Source organism: Falco punctatus (genome assembly GCF_963210335.1).
Source record: "Falco punctatus genome assembly, chromosome: 13".
In the NCBI taxonomy this organism is placed as follows: domain Eukaryota; kingdom Metazoa; phylum Chordata; class Aves; order Falconiformes; family Falconidae; genus Falco; species Falco punctatus.
Window position 1 is genome coordinate 1,474,504 of NC_137593.1, and position 20,687 is coordinate 1,495,190.

General features: G+C 38.6%; 1 protein-coding gene across 2 annotated transcripts in view; it reads left to right on the forward strand.

Moving 5' to 3' along the window:
* The window catches only part of MME (membrane metalloendopeptidase), a 55,531-nt gene that overhangs the window by 12,337 nt on the left and 22,507 nt on the right, over positions 1-20,687 (forward strand). For both annotated transcript variants that reach the window (XM_080410201.1, XM_080410202.1), the window contains exons 4-17: positions 375-536; positions 2,147-2,227; positions 2,986-3,081; positions 3,187-3,305; positions 4,321-4,386; positions 7,740-7,874; positions 10,231-10,332; positions 13,383-13,519; positions 13,615-13,708; positions 15,079-15,207; positions 16,145-16,243; positions 17,218-17,298; positions 18,265-18,368; positions 20,073-20,131. In XM_080410201.1, the coding sequence (XP_080266327.1) occupies positions 375-536; positions 2,147-2,227; positions 2,986-3,081; positions 3,187-3,305; positions 4,321-4,386; positions 7,740-7,874; positions 10,231-10,332; positions 13,383-13,519; positions 13,615-13,708; positions 15,079-15,207; positions 16,145-16,243; positions 17,218-17,298; positions 18,265-18,368; positions 20,073-20,131 (1,464 nt within the window). The remainder of the gene's footprint in view (positions 1-374; positions 537-2,146; positions 2,228-2,985; positions 3,082-3,186; positions 3,306-4,320; positions 4,387-7,739; positions 7,875-10,230; positions 10,333-13,382; positions 13,520-13,614; positions 13,709-15,078; positions 15,208-16,144; positions 16,244-17,217; positions 17,299-18,264; positions 18,369-20,072; positions 20,132-20,687) is intronic.

Here is a 20,687-nt window from a genome sequence, read left to right on the forward strand (position 1 = left end):
AGTGGATACTTAACCTTTGATGTGCTTGTACTTTTAGTTTCTTTTTTTACCACATTTCAATACAAAGAAGTGTAAGTCAGTAAATGAAACATCTTAGTTTTTATTTAAAACTGAGCAACCACTCACAGGGAGTAGGAACATTAGTCTGTTTACCCATCAGTAAATAAGCAACAGAGAAATAGATGTTATGGGCAGCAAAGGCACAGTAATTCGTTGTTCACTTGCTAGTAATTTTGTTTGGTCTAGAACATGCAAGTAGGCTTAAGCCTATTCTAAGATAAAGGAAATAGATTTATTACTTCCCTCTTCAGAGAAAACAAGTGTATGCATTTATTTCCTCTAAAGACTTGACCTTGATTTGTCTCGTATTACAGCAGCCCGAATCCTTGAGAACATGGACACCACTGCAGAACCTTGTAATGATTTCTACCAATATGCCTGTGGAGGATGGCTTAAGAGGAACGTCATTCCAGAAACCAGCTCCCGTTATAGTAACTTTGACATTTTAAGAGACGAACTAGAAGTTGTTTTAAAAGGTCAGTGGGGTTTATGTTTGTAGACTATATAAAGTTTCTTCTTATACCCTAATAAGATATGGTTGTTACCCTAATAAGATATGGTTGTCTAGCAAAGCTTAAAACGCTACCAAATATTTCAGTTTCTTTGTGTTAGGTTCAGGGCAAATCTACCACAAGCTGTTTGCTTGGAGAATGCTGTGGAAGTTATGCTGTTGTGTCTGACACCGGAGTGGAGCTGACTAGTCCTGACCTTTCTGGTAGCTGGACTCTGTGTGCTCATCTGCACATTATAACAACTGAAATCCATATCATTACAGTAGCAGCCAAGCTAGGTGAAGAAGAAGGTCTGCCTGTGTCCAGGTCAGCTGAAACGCTGGAAGTTGCTCCTGGCAGCACTATGTCCTGCATATCTGTATTCCAAAGAGCAGGCAAGCAATTTTCTAACTAGTCAATCATAAACTTAGAAATACTCCTTTTCCCACGAAATGGAATAGTGTCAAATTGTCCATATTCCCCTTTTTCATATGGAAATAACAGAATTGGAGAAGTCATTTTATACTCATGAAACATTCTCCAAATCACTCTCTCCAGCCTGAATATCTGTTTTTTCACTTTGCACATCTTCTGATTTTGCCAATTTTGTAGTTTATGGGTGCCATGGTGTTCCTTAGACTTCAGTTTCTGTGGAGCAAAGCAATTGTAAAGTAGTAACTGGAGTAGTTGTAAAGTAGTGGCAAGAGTTGGCTGCCCCATAAGGAAAGGTGAACCAGGAGCTCAAGGTGACTCGAGGCAGGCAGGGACAGAGGCCTCACAGACAAGGGCATCAGTCCTATGGGACCCAAACCAGAAGAGCAGATCCAGTAGCAGGGACCAGGTTCAGCCAACAACGCCACGATCACCAGGCAAGTCCATAGTCAGTTAAGCAGTGGGTCTGCAGGCAAGTCAGCCAGGCAAGGTCAGGCTCAGCAAGGGAAAAGGCCAGGTCCAGCGTACCTACAAGAGCATGGGCAAGGACCATGGGCAAGGGCCTGACCGGGACTGCTGCTCCGGAGCCAGCAAGCATAGAGTGCAAAGTGGAGGCACCAGATGAGGTTTCTCATGGCTCTTTCTTACAGTGCAGCTGTTTTCACAGAAGTATGAACCACGGTCACACAGCTGCACTGTACCAACGCAGACCTTGAATGCAAACAGCTAAACTCCTGGCTGCAGTGACGAGGCTGCAGATTAGGATTACAGGAAACGATGGTTACAGGCTGCTCAGTACATTTAGAGCTTGCTGGTACACCTAGGGCCCTGACAGCAATTCTCTTTGTACACAATTTGGTCACCTAAAAACTGTCCCTGAAAAGTCAGAGCATTTGTATTTCACCAGGGGTCATCCACAGAGTATCTACTGGATGACTTTATGTCCAACATATCAGCACAGACTGGTGTAATTCCAAGCCATATAAACTCCAGAGCTTTTTCACCTCAGCTTTTGAAAGGCAAAGCTTCCCTGGAATTTGAGATGGATGGCGAGTACTTATCGCCCACCCTCTGCTCCTCAGGATGCTATCCACTATGGTTCCTTCAATGTCTTTCCAATAAAGATCAGATATTAAGATATATTTGCTATCTGTGTGTTTCAGATGTCCTTGCCACACCAAGAAGTAATGATATCATAGCAGTGCAGAAGGCAAAAACTCTGTATAGATCATGCATAAATGAAAGTAAGTCTCCTGAATTTATTGCATATGGGATATATATCATCCAGAGAACCCCACCTTCACAGTCAGCTATACCTATATTCTCCTAGATTCTGTGCATAATTTTTTCAGAAATCCTTTGTGAAAACTAAAAGGTATCTATTCTATAGAGTCAAATAAGAATGTCAATAGTAAAATTAGTATTGTATCTCCTGTTTTACCAGCTTTGGTATTTTAGGTGAGATTATTATATTACTCTTCAGTTACCAATTTGCTGCAGAAATTTAAACTCAAATCCCTTCAGTTAATTGTGAGTTAACTTCTTTTGTAGAAATTATCAGGCATGAGGTAAAAAACAACAGGCATACCAGCCTTCTAGGACAGGGAGATAATTTATTTCAAGAATTTGAGCTAGATGCTGCCACCAGAGTGAGAAGCAGTAAAATAGTTAGCAGCGCTTCCAAAATCACATGTTTTTATAGTTTCTATAATGTTATTAATACTTCTCAAAACTAGTATTTCAAGCTATCTGCAGAGTGAAAATACAATAGTTCTTCAGTGTCAAGGATGCAAGGATTTGTATATGCTGTTTGCAGCCATGACTGAAACGTTTTTGAAATTAAATATTAAAGCACAATCATACATCAGAGCCTAGTCCTATTGTGGTGATGGTGAAAACATTCTTCTCAGCATCATTATTCTGAACTCATTATAATAGTATAATATTTGTGTTTTAACTCACTTTATTTTATTTGTAACTCACTTTATTTTTTTTCCAAAAGCTACCATTGATAGCAGAGGTGGAGGGCCTTTAATTAGTTTGTTACCAAATGTATCTGACTGGCCTGTAGCAACAACTAACTGGGATTCTTCCTATGGTAAGATAATCTGTGTTTATTTCCTTTTCAGTTAAAATGTCTATATTATTGTACTTTTCATTGCTCACCAAAAATAGAGGCTGAGTATACCTTTCATTTGCTTAGGTACTACTTGGACAGCTGAGACAGCTATTGCACAGCTGAACTCCAGATATGGAAAAAAGGTCCTTATTAATTTTTTTGTTGGCACAGATGATAAAAATTCCACAGCACATATCATTCATGTAAGTCTCCCTGGGTGGCATTGCCTTGTTGATCATAAAAGTGCAACAGAATAACTAGAAGCACAGACATAAATGTTAACCAGGGGAAACATTAGTGATGTGAAATTTACCAGAGTAAGTTGTAGATTAATTTGTGAATCTATGTAGTTTTCAAACGTAAATTGTCAGTTTCACAGTTAGTTCTCAAAGTTTGGATATTTATTCTGTGCACTCATATCCTGTTATTCTCAGTGAGATGAGATAATGGAGATGTATATAGACATACAGACACAATTTATGTGTACGCTGGACAGAAGACAGACATGATCTACTTATATATGCATGCAAGCAAATAAGTAAACAGTATTTCCTTACCATGTACTGCAGGCAGAAAGCTCTGCCACTGATAACCTGGGCCACGCTCCCAGTGGCAGAAAGCCCACAAAAGGGGTTGTGTTTTACAAGGTAGTCAGATTCCTTAGGTACTAATGGGAACTGCAGTCAGCTGGCAGATATGAAAGTGGCTGAGGACGTTTGGATAAGGAGTATGTTGAGAGTGCCCTGCTTGTAAATGTAAGATGATCTCTGAAAATGGAAAATCCAGAGGAAGACAGTATTACCTATGGTGAATCTTCACCAGCTACTCATGAGATGCAACAGTTGCAAGTCTAATCTTTCTTGTCAGTGGGTAGATAGATCCTTGACTACTTTGCATGTATGAATTTCAAAGGTGCAGTAAATACCTTGCTTATCCGTAGACTGTTTTTCTCCTTTAAATCCACTGTTTTCACACTGGTTATATGTAGCATGCTTTGTTGAGCAACAGGAAAAAAAAAAGACTGGAAAGAAGGACAAAAAGTATAAGGGGAGTGAAAAGAATTAAAAGTGGGCAACAGTATGAGAGAGACACTCCCCTTTGGCCAGAAGATAATTTGGCAAGAGTGAAGCATCAGTGACCTGTAATTGACAAAAGAATAGTACAATGCTATGCCATTTTGTCCTTAAGCACTTTTTTAATTTTTATTTGAATTCATAGATTGATCAGCCTGGGCTTGGCCTGCCTTCTCGTGACTACTATGACTGCACTGGTGCATACAAAGAGGTAAGGCAATGCTGACAGATCAATGACTACCTTTTAGAAGTTTTAGCCATATATTTTCAAGGCAGACATATTCTCAAGAGGCGGGGATAGGCAAAGAGCGGGAACGGTCCTTCCCCAAAGAGATTCCAACACTGTGCCTGGGAAACATCAATGGGAGAATTGGGGAAACTGGAATAGAAAGGTAATGACGACAAGTATTTAAGCAAGGTTGATCTGCAGGTGAGACTAGCATGTGTAACAGACGAGAAAGAAGTTCTAATGGGGGTAAGTGTGCAAGAAGGCAAGAGAGCTGAAAGATACATGAAGATGATACAGGGAAATGAGATTAAGGGCAAGTAGAAATAAGTTAGCTAAGAATGGGACGGTGTGTAACGAGTGTCCTGAAGATGAGGTGTTACAATATTGTGCCATCAATGTTAGTGACCTAGTTTAATCTTCCTAGCAGCACTAGGAGCCACAGGTTTTTTGTCTAGGCTCCAGGTGCCAGTATGTACCAATTGTCTCTGCACTGGGTGAAAAGACTGCACATTTCTCTGGCATCACTACACCCTGGACATCCCAACCTGTCTTCCTTCCTGTGTCCCCCTCCCTTCTCTTCCATTCCTCTCGTAATCACTGAACATATGTGGAAGAAAAGGAGTTGCTTTCCCACACAATTTCTGTATGATTATGCAAGTCAGAAGAGGAACAGCTACTTAACTTTTTAGGACCTCTTGGAAGGAAATAAACATGAAACAATTTAGCTTCGTTACACAGCTTCTGCCAGGCTTCTTAGCTGAATCAAGAAGTACTCATAACTGTCAGAGTTGTACTAAGATAGAATATGAGCGCTTATGGCTCACCCTTGTGTCACTACTAAAAGAATGCCGTTTCTGAACTATGATCGACGGGAGTCAGTTAGCAAGTGCTACAGGTGTCGGTGGAGTCCAGGTGGACTAGTCATATCCCTAATAGGCTTAGAAAGAAAAAAAGAAACATTCGGGACCAAAGACAGTTTTCTGAATGAAAGATCTGGAAAGATCACTGTCCCCTAAGTCAACTGCTGAATGAAAATGCAGAGCTGAAGTATGTGATACCACAGAAATTGTTTCAGATACCTAAAATCTTATGTGGTCTTCTTTAATTCATGTTTAGTTATTAGTCGTATGCATTTTCATTAAGTTGTTAGCACTGATGCTGAGTATCCCTCCTTGCTAATCTTGGATGTGCTTTAAGTCCTTGAGAGCTGAAGTATGTGTATTTGCTGAAGTCATATAGATGAAATTGCTATCACAGTAATGCTTAATTAGCCAGTTTTCTTCTGTGTAATTACATGCAGAAGCAATGAAAACATTTTGGGTTTGTAGGTATTTTGCTTACAGTTACTACTCTAGTACTGATGACATTTAATTACAGATCATATGCTAGTAAAGACAGTCATTACCATATTAACTGTTCAGTTACATTATTATCATGTGTTTCGGCCTTTAGGAGCTGGCTCATGTATCAGAATTTGCTCCCTTCCTTGTATTACATTGACTGCAGCACTGAAAGGCAATTCCCCTTCTAATCTCTGACCTACCTTAAAGTATTGTACTACTTCCCACTGCTGAAAGTAGAGTGGGAAGTATTTTAAAAAAAACCAGAGATTTATCACTGAAAGGCAGATTCATAATACTCTTACAAGCGTGAATACTTTGAGCGAGAGCTGTTCTTCCTTTCAATCCCTGCACTCCGATAGCAGCCTTTTCCTGGCTCTGTTTCCTGCCGTGTCACTCTACTCTTTGAGCTGTACCTAACAGCCAAGATACCTGCCTCCTGCCCTTCAACCTCCGCCTTTGTCAGGACTTCCCACCACAAAGCTACAAGTGGAATCTGTGAACAAGATAGTTTTAAAATCTTTTTTTCTCTTGTAAGATATATGACTCCTCTGCTTATATAGGAGTTATTCTGATGTTGAAGTTCCCACTGAAAGATCCGAGAGTATTTATACAGTCCATCTGAAATTAGCTGACTGACTTCTTTGCTACCTGACCATAAAATGATCTGCACTTTAGGCCAAAATTAAAGTCCATTGATTGGTACCTGAAGAGCTCTGTTGACTTACTGGTTTGGGGTAATGTCTGTATTGAATTTTTATAAATTGTATTTAGATATTTTAAAATGGTATTTGCAGGCTTGGTATGTGCTCCCTTTCATGATTTGTAGTAGTCAGTGGTTTCACTGGCTTTTCTCTTTCTGGTAAAATAATCTATTTGAATTAAAAATAACGGGGAGAGTTCAGTCCTTCAAGATGCTGTGAGCCACCTGTCTTTTTGAAGTCTGCTGTCAGTACCTTTCATGAGCTGCTCAGGGTCTTCCAGGGCACGCAGCCTGTTCTAGGGCAGCGTTGTTGGTAGGGAGGGGAGTCTGACAAGAGGTGGATGGCAAGGAAGGTAGTTATCAGAATGGCTGTATCAATGTAGCATTCATTAAAGGGCTTCATCCTACTGCCTTAGGAGCTGAACTCATCAACATGTTTCTGTCAATGAAGTTGATTACATGCACACTATTAGTTCTAGATTTTATCACTGTTTCAGTAGATGACACTATTGTGCATAGAATAGATTATTAGATAGTTAATCTAATATTATGTATTTTTATGTGCATTTTAAAAGCGTATTGAAAAGACCATTTCTGTTGATAGAAAAATGAGTGTGGTTTATCAAAGAGGAATTAGAATAATATTCAGTTCCATAAAATATAATGAGATCTGTAGATATTTGACAGTGGAATATTTAAGAGAATATACTTCCATATTTACATTCTTATCCTTCGTGGATTCTTTTATGTTAAATTTAATATGTACTATATTGTCTATAGTATATCTAGCTATACTAAGTTTAGATACAGCAACATGATTTCTAAATGTTCCAAGAGGCAATTGAGGAGGTACACTGCTTCTGGGAGTAATTTTCCCACAATGTTAATTCAACACAGTCCATCAGCATTTCTCTTGGTTTTATGTTTCTGGGAACATTGCTTTTTGGAAGTGGTATTTTTGGAAGCTGTAATTAAAGTGAGCTAGAAAAAACACGGGTGATGGTTTAAATGTGGATTACAAATGTCTCATTTTAAGTAATGAAAACACAGTGCAGTAGTTGAGAGTGTTTAGCTTTGAACAGTGCTACAAATTATACAGCAATTTTCTATGAGGGAATTTTCAAAGTTAATTTCTATTTATGATCTAACAGTATTTCAGAACAAATTACTATTAAACTGTGTCAGAAAAGGATTAAGAACTGTAGTTCATAAAAATGAAGGTGAAATCTTAATAATCAAAGTATGTGATACTTCCAGTTTTGTCTTTAAAATGTTTGTGTTTTTTCCTGCAGGCATGTTCTGCCTATGTTGATTTCATGATTTCTGTAGCTAAACTAATCCTACAAGAAAGAAATATTTCTTTCAATGAGAATGAGATTGCTGCACAGATGAGAAGAGTTATGGACCTGGAGAAAGAGATTGCCAATGTAAGAAAAACATTTTAAAGTTATCCTTTAAATAACTAATTTTTTTCTTAATACCTAAGAAAGCTAACTGTAAACTGAGTTAAGTTACTTGCTAGTGTTATTTTGTGGGCCCAAAGGCTGACCCAAAATATATGGGGTGTGGAAGACCTAAGAGGAACACATAATAAGACAGACATGCCTTCTAACAAACAAGGGCAAATATTTCAGTTAGCTAGCTGTTTCACAAATAGCAAAATGTTTTATCTTAGGCTGTTCACAGAAGCTCTTCAAGACAAGAAAGAGCAAGAGAGAGACAGACTTGGTTTCTGCTAAGTCTGTTTCAGAAAATGAGTTTTGGGAGATGCTTTTGGGCCTCTTCTCACTTTGTCCTGCTTTCCCCGTGGGCTGCTGGGTTATCAGAGCAGTAGATTCCCAACCCTTGGCCTGCCATGCAGCAGCACAAAGTAATGTTTGTCCTGCACAAGCTGCTCCACAATGCTGATTGTTCCAAATGCATTTTTAATCAAACACTGTTCTCCATTAAAGTATGGCTTGGAGAAATAGCTAGAATTTGAACTTGCATGGAGAAAAACAAATGGAATTGTTTTGTCAAGCATTCATAAGCAAAAGCATGGTTTGTAATTGCTAAATGTTTCAGAAGGACCCAAAGCTGAGGAGGACTGTAAAACAAGCTAAATACAAATTTTCTAGCTTCAGCTATTTTTCAAGTTACACTGATAGTAAAGGCACGTGTTTGGCAAAGAAAGACCTTTCCCCCATTTGTATAAACTAAAACCATCTGATTTTGATTTTCTTCACGTTTTCCTGAGAAACACACCTCTGGGCTTAGATCAGACATGGAAAATTATTACAAGAGAAGAAATTCACTGGAGAAAGACTTAAGGGGGAGTACAAAAAGAAACCACAACTGAAATGTCTCTACAGCAGTTGCTGCTGGTAGAGAGTACAGCTCGTAGTGGGTAAGCTGCTATTGCCTCAGTTTTTAACCTCTTTGAAAACTTAGCACCAGCCTGAATGTTACTGGAAGCAAGCTGCCTTTGTGCTCTTGGGAATTCGTTAAAGAAATCACAGAAAAAAAGTACTTAATGCACAACAGAGTAGGACAAAGGAAGCGTAAATCTTTTAAAAAAAAATGATAGATAAAATCAGACTTGGCATGACCATTTTCCAAAACAGTTATGGGTAAAATCTACTATTCTCACTCCTGAGCAAGACATTTAAGAGTACTCGAGGCAGTAGTGATGTAGGTTCTCCCATGTATTACTCTATAATCAATCACAAGATCACTTTTTCTGTAGTCGTTACTGTACCTGCATATGTCTCTGCCATTTAAAAAAAAGGAAGTTAAAAGGGGGTGGAGTATGGGGGGAATGAGTGCTGATGCTGTCACACAAGGTACTTCTGCATGAGAACAAAGGTATGAAAGAGGATACAAGAATGCACTTCAGAAACCTACGGTAGTGTGCTAGCAAGCGACACACGAGTGTTTGAGGAAAAGAACACAGAGATACCCAAGAGAGTATTCAGAGACCAAGGGAGCATTTACCATTATGTGCTGGTTTTGTCTCCTCTCGGTGTATGTTGTCCATACCCTACCCTAATTCCAGAGACCTCCCTCTGACATCTGCTGTGGAGAGGCTCCAGTGATTCACTTGCCTCATAAAGCACTGCCATGGACACTTTCATTATCTGTAAGAAATGGCCCTAATACAGCTGTGCCATTAAGGTGTTAATGTATGCACATTTTTAACACACTGGTGCAAACCCACATTGCCTAGATCAATTCTAAGGCTGAGTTATGAGTTATAACTCCCTTTCTATACAGTGGTTCCAGAAGGAACGTATCGGATAGCACATGCATCATAATCAGAATGCTCACACAGCATTCCTGCCACAGCACACTGGTTGCCTTATACTCAAGAAGCACATCTCCTTTATTCCTTTCTCCCAAGATTTTGCACCTTGCATCATCCCAAGAATATCATCAGCATGTTCTTGTGTTGAGTGTTACCTACTGTTAACAGAGATTACTCAGCACTTTGAGTGGTATGGGGCTATGTTCCGGTCAGTGTTCCCGCACAGCCTAAGATTTTAATTTCTCACACAAAACAAATCCAAAAAGTAAAGGTCCATTTCACTATCAGAAAATTAGTACGTTTAATCTGTCCTTTTATATACTTTTTAATCTATAAAATGCTGTCCATATTTACACATAAGGTACTTTACAGTTAATCCAAACTTACAGTAATGTATTAAGACAGCAATACCCATTTTCTTTCTTTTTACTTCCACTTGCCAAAATTCCTGTGAACTGACTCAATGTACTTAGTAATTTTCTCATGATTAACTTCAATAGGCAACAACAAAATCAGAAGACAGAAATGATCCACTTTTGTTGTACAATAAAATGACCTTGGCACAACTCCAGAACAACTTCTCATTGGAAATAAATCATAAGGTGAGTGATCAACAAGCTGTTATTTTAACCTCTAATTTATGACTGATGAGATTAAACAATGAAGCCTGACTTCTTTTTTTAAAAAAGACATCTCTTTCTTGAGCTGAGATACATTTAAAATTGAACAGGATACTTTGTGTGCACACTAGCTTACCTAAACATCTGATGACATCAAAGCATATGTAAAAAACTGTGCTTCTGTACCCTATTTCTCCTAACTTGAGGGCAGATCTCGCCCTCTGCTTCAACATAAAGAGATGGAAAAGGAAAAAGGGGAAAAAAAATAATCACGAGTTTGACTTACCCTCATGGATTCAGGATGATAAATCTTGCAAAACTTGCACATACATAACCCTTGCTGGAACTCAAGAGAATATCCTTTGCAGAGTACAAGCAAGTTCCCTTCCTATAATGACCATACCAGTTCCAGAGAGCCCAGGACAAAAGTTAAGATTGCAGCCACCAACTGATTAAAATGTTGCAGTGTGACTATTCAGGCTCTCTCTGTCTATCCAGAGCTGCAGATTCAGAGAAAAAAGTCCTGTTTTTCCAACATTTCCTCCCTAAGATGGGCTCCCAAAGCAAAGAGAAAGGAGCCCAGGAAGTCATGGCCATGAACCAGGAAAATTCTCCCCCTGCCTCCCGCTGTAGCTCTCCCAGGACGTTTCAGCTCTGCCTTTTCTCTTGCCCTGAGCCATGTTCTGTTTGTGCAGTATAACCTTTAATTCATGGCACCACAATGTCTGCCTAAAGAACAGCCAAAGATTTGATAACAACATCTTGCTAGGCACAGATGGTTTTTATCATAAATGACTTCAGTTCAGCACCCTGCACAACAGGCAAGCAGGGTAACTCACGTGTTCCGTGGAGAGCACTTGGTCTGACTGGCAGGAGTGCATCATCGTGTCTTTGGAGGCCAGCTTAAGGTACTGTGAAATACTGTTAGTCCTACCACAGTTTCATAATCACCGCTATTTTTATTGACTTCAAGTTCTTCAAATTATATGACAGTTCACTTCTGCCTAGCTTAATTTGTTTCATAGTTTACCTTCTCCCACAGGTCTTGGTTGAACAGTTACCGTTACAGTCATAATGTCAGAAACTAACTGCTCTTGTCACAGAATGGTATTGCCCTGGTTATTTTTAGTTCCTGGGGAGTGCTGCAGATCAGCAATAATCATCTGCTCTAAATTTATCCAAAAATGCTCAAAAGACACATGATGGGAGTTGGTAGCGTTGTTGTAATGGTCTAAGGATAGAACAGCAATTAGTCCCAAGATTAGCTCAAAGTTTGCCGCTTCTCTTTCAAACCTGAAGTGATTCTATTCCTAAAACCTTATCTGCTTTCCTCAGCTACATTCGTTCATCTGATGAAAGATGCTACCTCTTCCAATAGAACTTTCCTCTCAAAAGATATAGACTCGGAAAAATCACCAATATTTTTCAAAGTAATAGGCACAATAAAATTTTTGAAAACTAGCAAAAAAAAAAAAAAGATGAAAAGTACAAAGCTTATTTGCTTTTCTTAAATGTAACACCTTCCTTTTCCTTACGAAAGTGAGTATCTACCCAGTGTGGTAGAAACACTGTGTAGCTCTAGAACTTTGATGACAATTTTCAGCTTCTGCTCTGAATCATTTTCTCAGATGAATGGTGGTGACAGAGGCCATGGATTAGGAAGGCTTGGGCCAACTGGAGAATCAGAAGCAGTGTATATAGTTAGCTGCAACACCAGTACCACTTATTAAAGAGGTGAATGGAGAGACTGGCGGAATATATAGCGCTTTACAATCTACTGTATTGCGAGCTGAAGGGTCTGTCTCAGCTGGTACCAGATAGAGGAAGACAACTTTATACTGGTGAAAATATTTTTCATGACATCAGCTGCAGGTGTGAACTTCCTGGGTAGGGGAATGCAGAGGTTATAACCTCCTGTGAATACTGCTCTGTTGCTTTGGGTTATGGGATGGAGGAACAGCGACGTGGCTGCACAGTCTGGTGTCTCTGCCCACTTCCAGCCTTGCTGCATGGCTCAGATGCCAGCGCTGTGCAGCTGAGCAATGACTGCAGTCCACATTCTCTTGGTAAGCAAGGCGGATGCCTGCGTTCTCCAGGCAGGCCTTTAACCCATCTACTGTCCGAGGCACACAATATCGCTAACCAAAGACTTATCACAGGGAAATTATTTTTCATATCAGCAAACAAGTAAGAATTTCCAGTTGAGAGTGCCCACACAGTAAAATAACGTTCTGGTCAGACTAGATGGACACTACAGAAAGAAAACTTAACAGAAAGTAATTTTCATAGGCACTGGGTCATGAAAGTTATGTGGGCCTCTTGCAAAGGTGAATACCAGCATAAAGAAAATGGGGGTTTAGGACCACAGAGGCAGAAAAAGAACAAGAAGTCTAAACTGTGGCTGGGATTTGTCTGTTGCAGCATGCTGCAGACTGGCCTGATATCAAACCAGTTGCTTCTCCAGTATCTAGTACTGTGGCATGTAGAGGAAAATTCATCATAGATCATGGATTTAGTCTGTCTGGTTTACAGCCTATTAATATGTATCTTTTTATGGACGTCAGTGTACTTCAGAACAAGTCCTTCCCATGTGCTTCAGAATGGATGGTCAAGTATACCATGAAGCTACAGAGACATATTGTAATTTGGGCTGTTAGTCCTGCTTTGAAAGTTCTTGGCCAAATACAGCAAAAAGGCAACTGAAAATTTTCCTTAAAACACCATTTCTGCTTTTCCAGGCTAAAAGGAAAGGGTTGTAACATTTTTAATGTGTTAGTTTGAAATGAAAAGAATGTCTTGAACCTTTCTGCTAAATACCACCCTATTTTACTAGGATTTTGGAGCACAGAGGATATAAATTATCTCAGATCAGTTAGTATTATTATGATGGTTCCATCTACAAGTAGTGCAGCTGTTAGGAAAACTAAAGGCAGAACGTTTGTGTTATGCAAACATAGTTAAACTGGAAAAAAACAAGCTAAATGCTGTTTCTTTATGATTTAACAATATACTAATGCATATTGATTTTACAGGTATTCAACTGGTCAAAATTCATAAATGATATAATGTCAACTGTACAAATTAATGTTGAGAACACTGAACATGTCATTGTTTATGACCCAGAATACCTTATCAAGCTGAAGTCTGTTCTTAGTAAATACACTCCCAGGTAGGTATGTTGGGTACTGTTGTACTTTGTGGTTTATTTCCAGTAAACTTAAACAGCCTAAGACCATTACCAACTTTTGTTGCTTTGTTCAACAGAGACCTTCAAAATTACATGATCTGGCGATTCGTAATGGATCTTGTCAACAGCCTAAGTCGTAACTACAAGGATACAAGGAATGCTTTTCGTAAGGTGCAGAAATTAATCTCTCTTTAAGTTGTAAAGATGATTTTGTGAACCACAAAAGATAACAGATGTAGTATATAAAAATGTAATGTATTTTGAAATTTGCACACAAAGCTAGATGTGTTCACTGAAGCCGCTGCTGAAGCGGACACAATTTATATGATATATGCTTGATAGTGGATTGGAAAAGCACTGTTCTGGTACTTGGTCTCCATGTTTTTCTGAATCTAAATTAATCCCCATTTTGATAACAGGACAGTCCCATTTATTTGCAAATTATTCCAGTTCTGATTGGCTTGTTGCAAACTCTTCAGCATCCAAAGTAATACATTCAAAGTCAAACATTATGGGCCCAATGTTGCTTCTCAGTCATTTGATCCTGCGGATTTTTTAGGGCTTTTAAGGAAAAGCTAAGCAATTTCACAAGTAGATTGGAGATGGAAGAGTCCTCTGTATTTCCACAGTAGAAGTTGCTACTTTATAAGTTTGCTGAGCTCCAACAAAAAAGGTTAAGGCCGTTTTGTTACATCTGTTAATGACATAAATACTTTAACATGCATATGCAGCTTTTTTAAAGGAGATTCTGCTTGTTACAGAAAAAGATAATAATTACTGCAGGCAGTCAACAAATGTTCAGTTTGGTCAGTTTTACACATCTGAACAGGGCAGTCTTACTCATTGATTATTTGGCCTGTTCCCCTACTCTTTGAAGTATGAAACTATTTTAATATAAAGCTTCATATTTGCTTATTCTGCATCATCAAGGTACATGTTTTGTACTCTATAAATGAAAGACATCTCCCACTACATCTTAGGACTTCACTGAGGAATTTTCATTTAGAAAAATATCAGAGTCTGAAGGAATAACAGAAAAAGCTTTTACCATAATCTGAGTATAAAAACCATACAATTTTCTTCTACTGAATTAATAATATATGATATAGGATAGGTGCAGCTTCTTACACTAAATGCAGTGAAAATAAACTAGCATTTGTCTTGTTAACTTTACTTTCAAATATCAAGATTAGGACAGTTATGGCATTACATGACTCTCCCATACAATGGTTTTTCTGGGTGTGTGGCTAGTTGGTCCCTTATTAATTCAAACCTCCATTTGTTTTAAATACAGCGTGCTTAAAATGTGCTACAGAAAGTGCCAGTCCTAGCACAAAGATCACTGGATCTGCAACCACTTCCTTAAGAAATCAGCAAAAAGATCTCAGCAGATCACTAGACTGGGCATGTAGATGTGCCTGTATGTGTCACTGAGGGGCTGTGCTTTCACTCAAAATGCACATCTGCCAGTCAGTCACCATTCTCCTCCACTGTACGTGGGCCCACATGTCACTGTCTTACCCAGTGTTTATGTTTCACAGGCACTTTATGGCACAACATCAGAAACTGCTGTTTGGCGTCGCTGTGCAAACTATGTCAATGGCAACATGGAGAATGCAGTGGGACGACTATACGTAGAGGAAGCATTTGCTGGAGACAGCAAACATGTGGTAAAGCTTTTAGCAAACTTAGCCTGTGTGCTGTCTGAGCATCACTTGTCCCTTACCATGCAGTTCTTTACACAGCTTTGATTACACTTTATATGAACCTTCTTTATATAGCAAGTCACTTTCTAAAAAACCTAATCTGCAGATTTGCTTCTCAACCCGTGTACTGCTGAGGAGTAACAAGAACGTATGTGCTAGGGAAGTCGTGCCTTTGCACCTAAGTACTTCTGCATTACCTGCCTTGAGCTGGCCCACTTTCCAGGCAGATGACCACAGTGTGAAATAACATGCAAAATATGAAGATGACATATGCACACTTGGAGGGAGAGAGGCATCTGCCTGCTCCACTCTCCTACGAGCCAGCCTTGAGCCCAAAGCACCACTGGCCCGCGAGTGATGGACTGTGTGCGAGCTACTACGCACACGCAAGGGACACCACTTACTGAAATGAATAGTCACTGTTTGTTCTTTGAGACTGACACTAGTTCACACGCTGCCAACGTGGGGTGTAGGGACAATTGGTTATGTCTGTTTGTCTTCAGTCACACAGAAAATTGGCGAAAATTAACTTGAAGTCAAGCCTTAGTTGACTCCTATCAGTCCTGCTGTAATCTGGGCTTAAGGTCCACCATTTTTTTGTGGTTGACATATACACAGTAATTTGATCCAACATCCAACAGATGGATATCTGATGCATTTTTTATAACCTGAATAACTGAATTGCATTGCCTTGTGAGCTCACGCCCGTTCCTTTTCCACCCACAGGTCAGGCGAAGCATGCTATTTAACCTGAGCTCCAGGTTTTGAGTGTGGCCTGTAAACAGCATACACTCAATCAGCTAGTGCAGGAAAAACAAGGCTGTAATAATCAAATTACAACTTTGGAAAAATAACTGGATCATTTCATGTGGATTTGTAACATTCTGATGTTTTTTCCAAGGTTGAGGAAATGATTGCAGATATACGTGATGTTTTTATAAAAACCTTATATGAACTTACTTGGATGGATGCAGAAACCAAAAAGAAAGCAGAAAAAAAAGTAAGTTAAATCTTAAATCTATCTTAACTCTAACATCTATCACTGTTTTATATGTACAAAACCACATCTATTTCTGTTTATATAGGCACAGATGCTTACAGACTTCCTGTATCAGATCCAGTTTACATGGGAAGGGGCCTCTGTGGAGATAAGCACACGAAACAGGAGTAATTTGTGTACAAGATTAGGACTTCCCAGGCAAATCACTGAATAAGGGCCTAGATAGTGAATATCTACAAGGAAGTAATACTGAAAATGAGAGGGAATGATTTATGGTGATTTGATCAGTATTAGGAGCAATAGGGCAAAACCAGAAAGTCAAACAGCAGGCTAGACATCATCAGTGAGTTCTCTTTTAAGGGGAGATTGTAGCTTCAGACAGTTCTTGTAAGTCTGGAGTAAATAACAGAAATCAATTGTAGAGAGCCCTGAACTGGGAGGGAAGCAACTGAAAGAACTATTTATTACATCTCTTTTGCTACTCCAGTGTAGATGGGGGAGCTAGTTAAGAAATATGGGTACAGACCCAACCTGAGCCAAACTGCACAAATCTCTGGAAATTTTTAAATGTGTTTTCCATTAAAAAATATCAAGTTATTAATTTTATTTTTATTTTAGGTGCTGTAAAATGTGTCATATATTTCAGGATTTCTACTATTTGTTTAAACCAGCCTTTCAACTCAAAAGCACAAAGTATGTTTGGCTGTCTTGTGCACATTTCTGTAACTTTACTTACAAAGGAAGGAACAGAATATACTTTCTAGAATTTTCTGTTGTTACAAGAAGCCATAAACTTTACAGTGCTTTCAATGAATAAAAAGATGCAAACAAAACCTATATACAATTAACATCCTGGGATTTATGCAGTTGCTTCCAATATTTATTATATGCTTCCATGCATTTGTTATATAATTTATAGTCACTTTTAAAATATGACTGTATTTGCTGTGGATATCAAATTATCTTGTCCCTAGGCAACAGCAATCAGAGAGAGGATTGGTTATCCAGATGAGATCGTGACTGACGACAATAAGCTAAACAGTGAGTACCAGGAGGTAAGTACCCACAATATGCAGTACAATTAGAAAAGGGTCTTAAGAGAAAAAATCTTCAATTTGTCCTCACAGCGAAGCTGAACCATAGGCATCCACACAGAATAACTCAATCTTCTGCTCAGTTGCACAGGTGTAAATAAGGATGTATTAAAAGCCAGTGTAGTACAGCTGATCCCGTACAGATGGTGGTATTTCATGGTTTCAAAGGAATGTATAAATTCTAGAGGAGTTGTGTTATAATAAAACATGGAGCCAATGGTGCTCAGTCCAGTATTTCTAAATGTGCTGCCACAGATGGGCATAACACTGGTTGAAGTGGATGCAAGTATATAACTTAGTAACTGTGCCCATTTATCCACGGATTGGAATTAGCCTCTGAGGTATGACATCAGATGACCCATATAATTTAAATCGTCTAAGCTTTTTCACTGCAAAATGTGACCTCGGTATTCTTTTGCCTTGTGGGTTCATTTGTAACAGTAACTCCACTAATGTGTTTAGTATACATGTATGTTCAGGCAGAGTATGTCTTAGAAGTCAAAGTTTCAATTTTGAAAAATACAGACATAGAACCAAAGTATGCTTTTCAAAACACCATTTGAGCCTTATTCATGTGTTCTTTCTAAAGTGGAATTGCAGCTTACCAAGCTGGTAGCTACTCATTTCAAGCAGGCAGCTCCCAGAGGTTAGGCTCAAAACCACAAATGCTCAACTCCACACAAAATATATATATATATGAAGAGGGAATACAGATCTCTTGAAAATATTATACAGCCACTAACATATATTGAGCTACAATATCAGCTCTGTGATGTGGCAGAGCACTGCAAACCAAGTTCTAATTGTAGATCAAAAAATACTTTAAAATGCGTTGCTTAGTTCATCATGCTTAAGACTAGATTTTCCAGATCCATGTATCTTTTATTGCAACACCACTACTAAGTACTTTTCCCTCTTTCTTTTTAGTTGAACTACAAAGAAGAAGAATACTTCGAAAATATTATTCAAAATCTAGTATTTACCCAGAAGAAGAGGTTGAAAAAGCTTAGAGAAAAGGTGGACAAAGAGGAGTAAGTATTTAAAAGGCTGTGAAATTTCCATATCTCCATTCTTGGAGATACTCAGATCTTGAATAGAAAAGCCTCTAAGCAACCTGATCAAGTTAGCTTTACGTGGGGCCATATGACTTCTAAAGGTCCTTTTTACCTAAATTATTCTGTGACTCCATGTTTTGATTTTTGATTACGTTATCATTGGCATAGTCCTGTTCCAGACTTCTTTTTTAAGGGGGAAAAAAATTATCAAAGCCTGCAACTTTTCGGACTCACTCTAGTCAGACATCTTGCTTCTTCAAACTCTCACTTTTTCAGAAGGTAAAGGATCTACTTCACACCTCTGGAATGACCACTATGAATTTTCCAAATACTGTGTCATATTTCAGAACTATAGTCATTATTGTGGATAAATAGTTCCAACAGCTGCTTTTGCTGTTCTGTATTTACGTATCATTAACTGAAAATTTATGTTCCACCTAACAGCCACCTCACTTCTGCTCTATTTTAACTTAAAGCTGTGTTTGGCCTTGGCTTGTTCAGTTGCTTCAGCTTGATTTAACACATCTCCTATTTCGCCCTTATAAGTGTATATTTGTTAGGTGTAACTACCGTAAGTTTAATCACATTCAAAGATTACCACAATTGTGGTAGTCTTTGAATGCAAAGTATTAAGCACAATTGATTATGCTCTGATAGTTCTAATTTATTCTGCAAATTAATTTTCACTTAGACAAGCAATAGCCACTGTTAGAATACTTGGCGTTGCCTAGGACTGGCATATGCAATACAGTTATCAAATAGATCATTTATCACAGAAATTAATTTCACTCAGAGAGCACACAGCCAGGAAATACAACTTCAGCTGTATAAGGCCCAGCTATTTGATTTTGTAGAACTGGTCTCATTTTCTCTGACATCTTTTCTGAAACACTATTAAATGTGTACAATAATGGCCCACATCAAAACACTAGCCCTGCTTGTGATGCTAGGAAATTCATTAGGTGATCATTGATGAAAGCCAGTAAAACTGTAAAAAAAATGGAAAAAGATTTAAAACTCATTATATTTCCCGTTAGTTCTCATTATGTCCAGATGGACCCAAAAGTAACAGTGAAATCCTTCATCTAGGCAAGTAGGTATTATTTAAGTTAAACCATAGGACTGTGAATCAAGCCATGCCTCTGCCACAAGAGCTCATGGTGATCTATGTACCTTCATTCCTCAAGACATTGTATTAAGGAAAAAATGGTAATAGTCTCAAATCTGATACTCATAATGTACTGGTATATGAGACAGCTGGATATATGACAATGACAGGTGACACAGAAATCCTTTTAAGTAAGCAATCTTAAAAAAGTTCCATTATGCCCAAATGTTTAGATACCATTATAACCTCAAGGTCTGTGTTTCAGTCTCTTTATATGGGAAATTCTGCCTGTACAGTGCTGCAGTGTGAGCAGAAATAGAAACAAAAACTAAGTATCATTGTTAATCAGTTTGGATAATGAAGGGAAAGGACTACTGAAGTGATTAAGGCATTAGAGTGTCTGACATACAATGAAAGGCTGAGTGCATGTTGGACTTGACAATGTCCAGAAGTTATCTTCCAACCTCAATTACTCCGTCATTCTGTTATTCAATTTCTAGGTTTGTTCCAGTAATCATTAACTCTGCCATTAAGAACTGAAATTCTAACTTCTGTTCTTCTGTTGTTGCTAGGTGGATAAGTGGAGCTGCTGTGGTCAATGCCTTTTATTCAGCAAGTAGAAATCAGATAGGTAAGGTTTACAGATATAATTGCCGAATTATTTTTATATATATGTATGTATGTATTTTTAAAATCAAGAAGTGAAACAATCATAATATTATGGGGGTTGAGAAGGGCCTCAAAAGGCAGCAAAGGGCAGCAAAATCAGCAGTTTTGTTTGTAGTGAATTGTTCATGTTTTGAATTGCCTTTGTGCAGAACAAGGGCAGACGCTTGGGATTCAGCCATGAAAACAGCAGCAGTGTGGAGTGGCTAGAAGTTTAATAAACAAGCAAATTTAGTGGCCCCACCAAATTTGTTTTTTTTAAGGGGAGGTAAAACGGTACCACCTTTACCTGAAGGAAATACTAATACAAAGTCCCGGAGCTTCCTGCTAGGTACAAATGGCTTCCGTTCCTTATAGCCCCTTCACGATCCCTTTGTCCACACTTGTTTAGTATATGGCTTTGGGAAGGATGTTGAATTTCATCCTGCTGGTTAATGAATACACCAGTTCATTGACTGAACTGCTCAGAATTCTGTAATGTTTTGCACAATAGGCCAGAATCAGAGCGCCTCATACTTGTT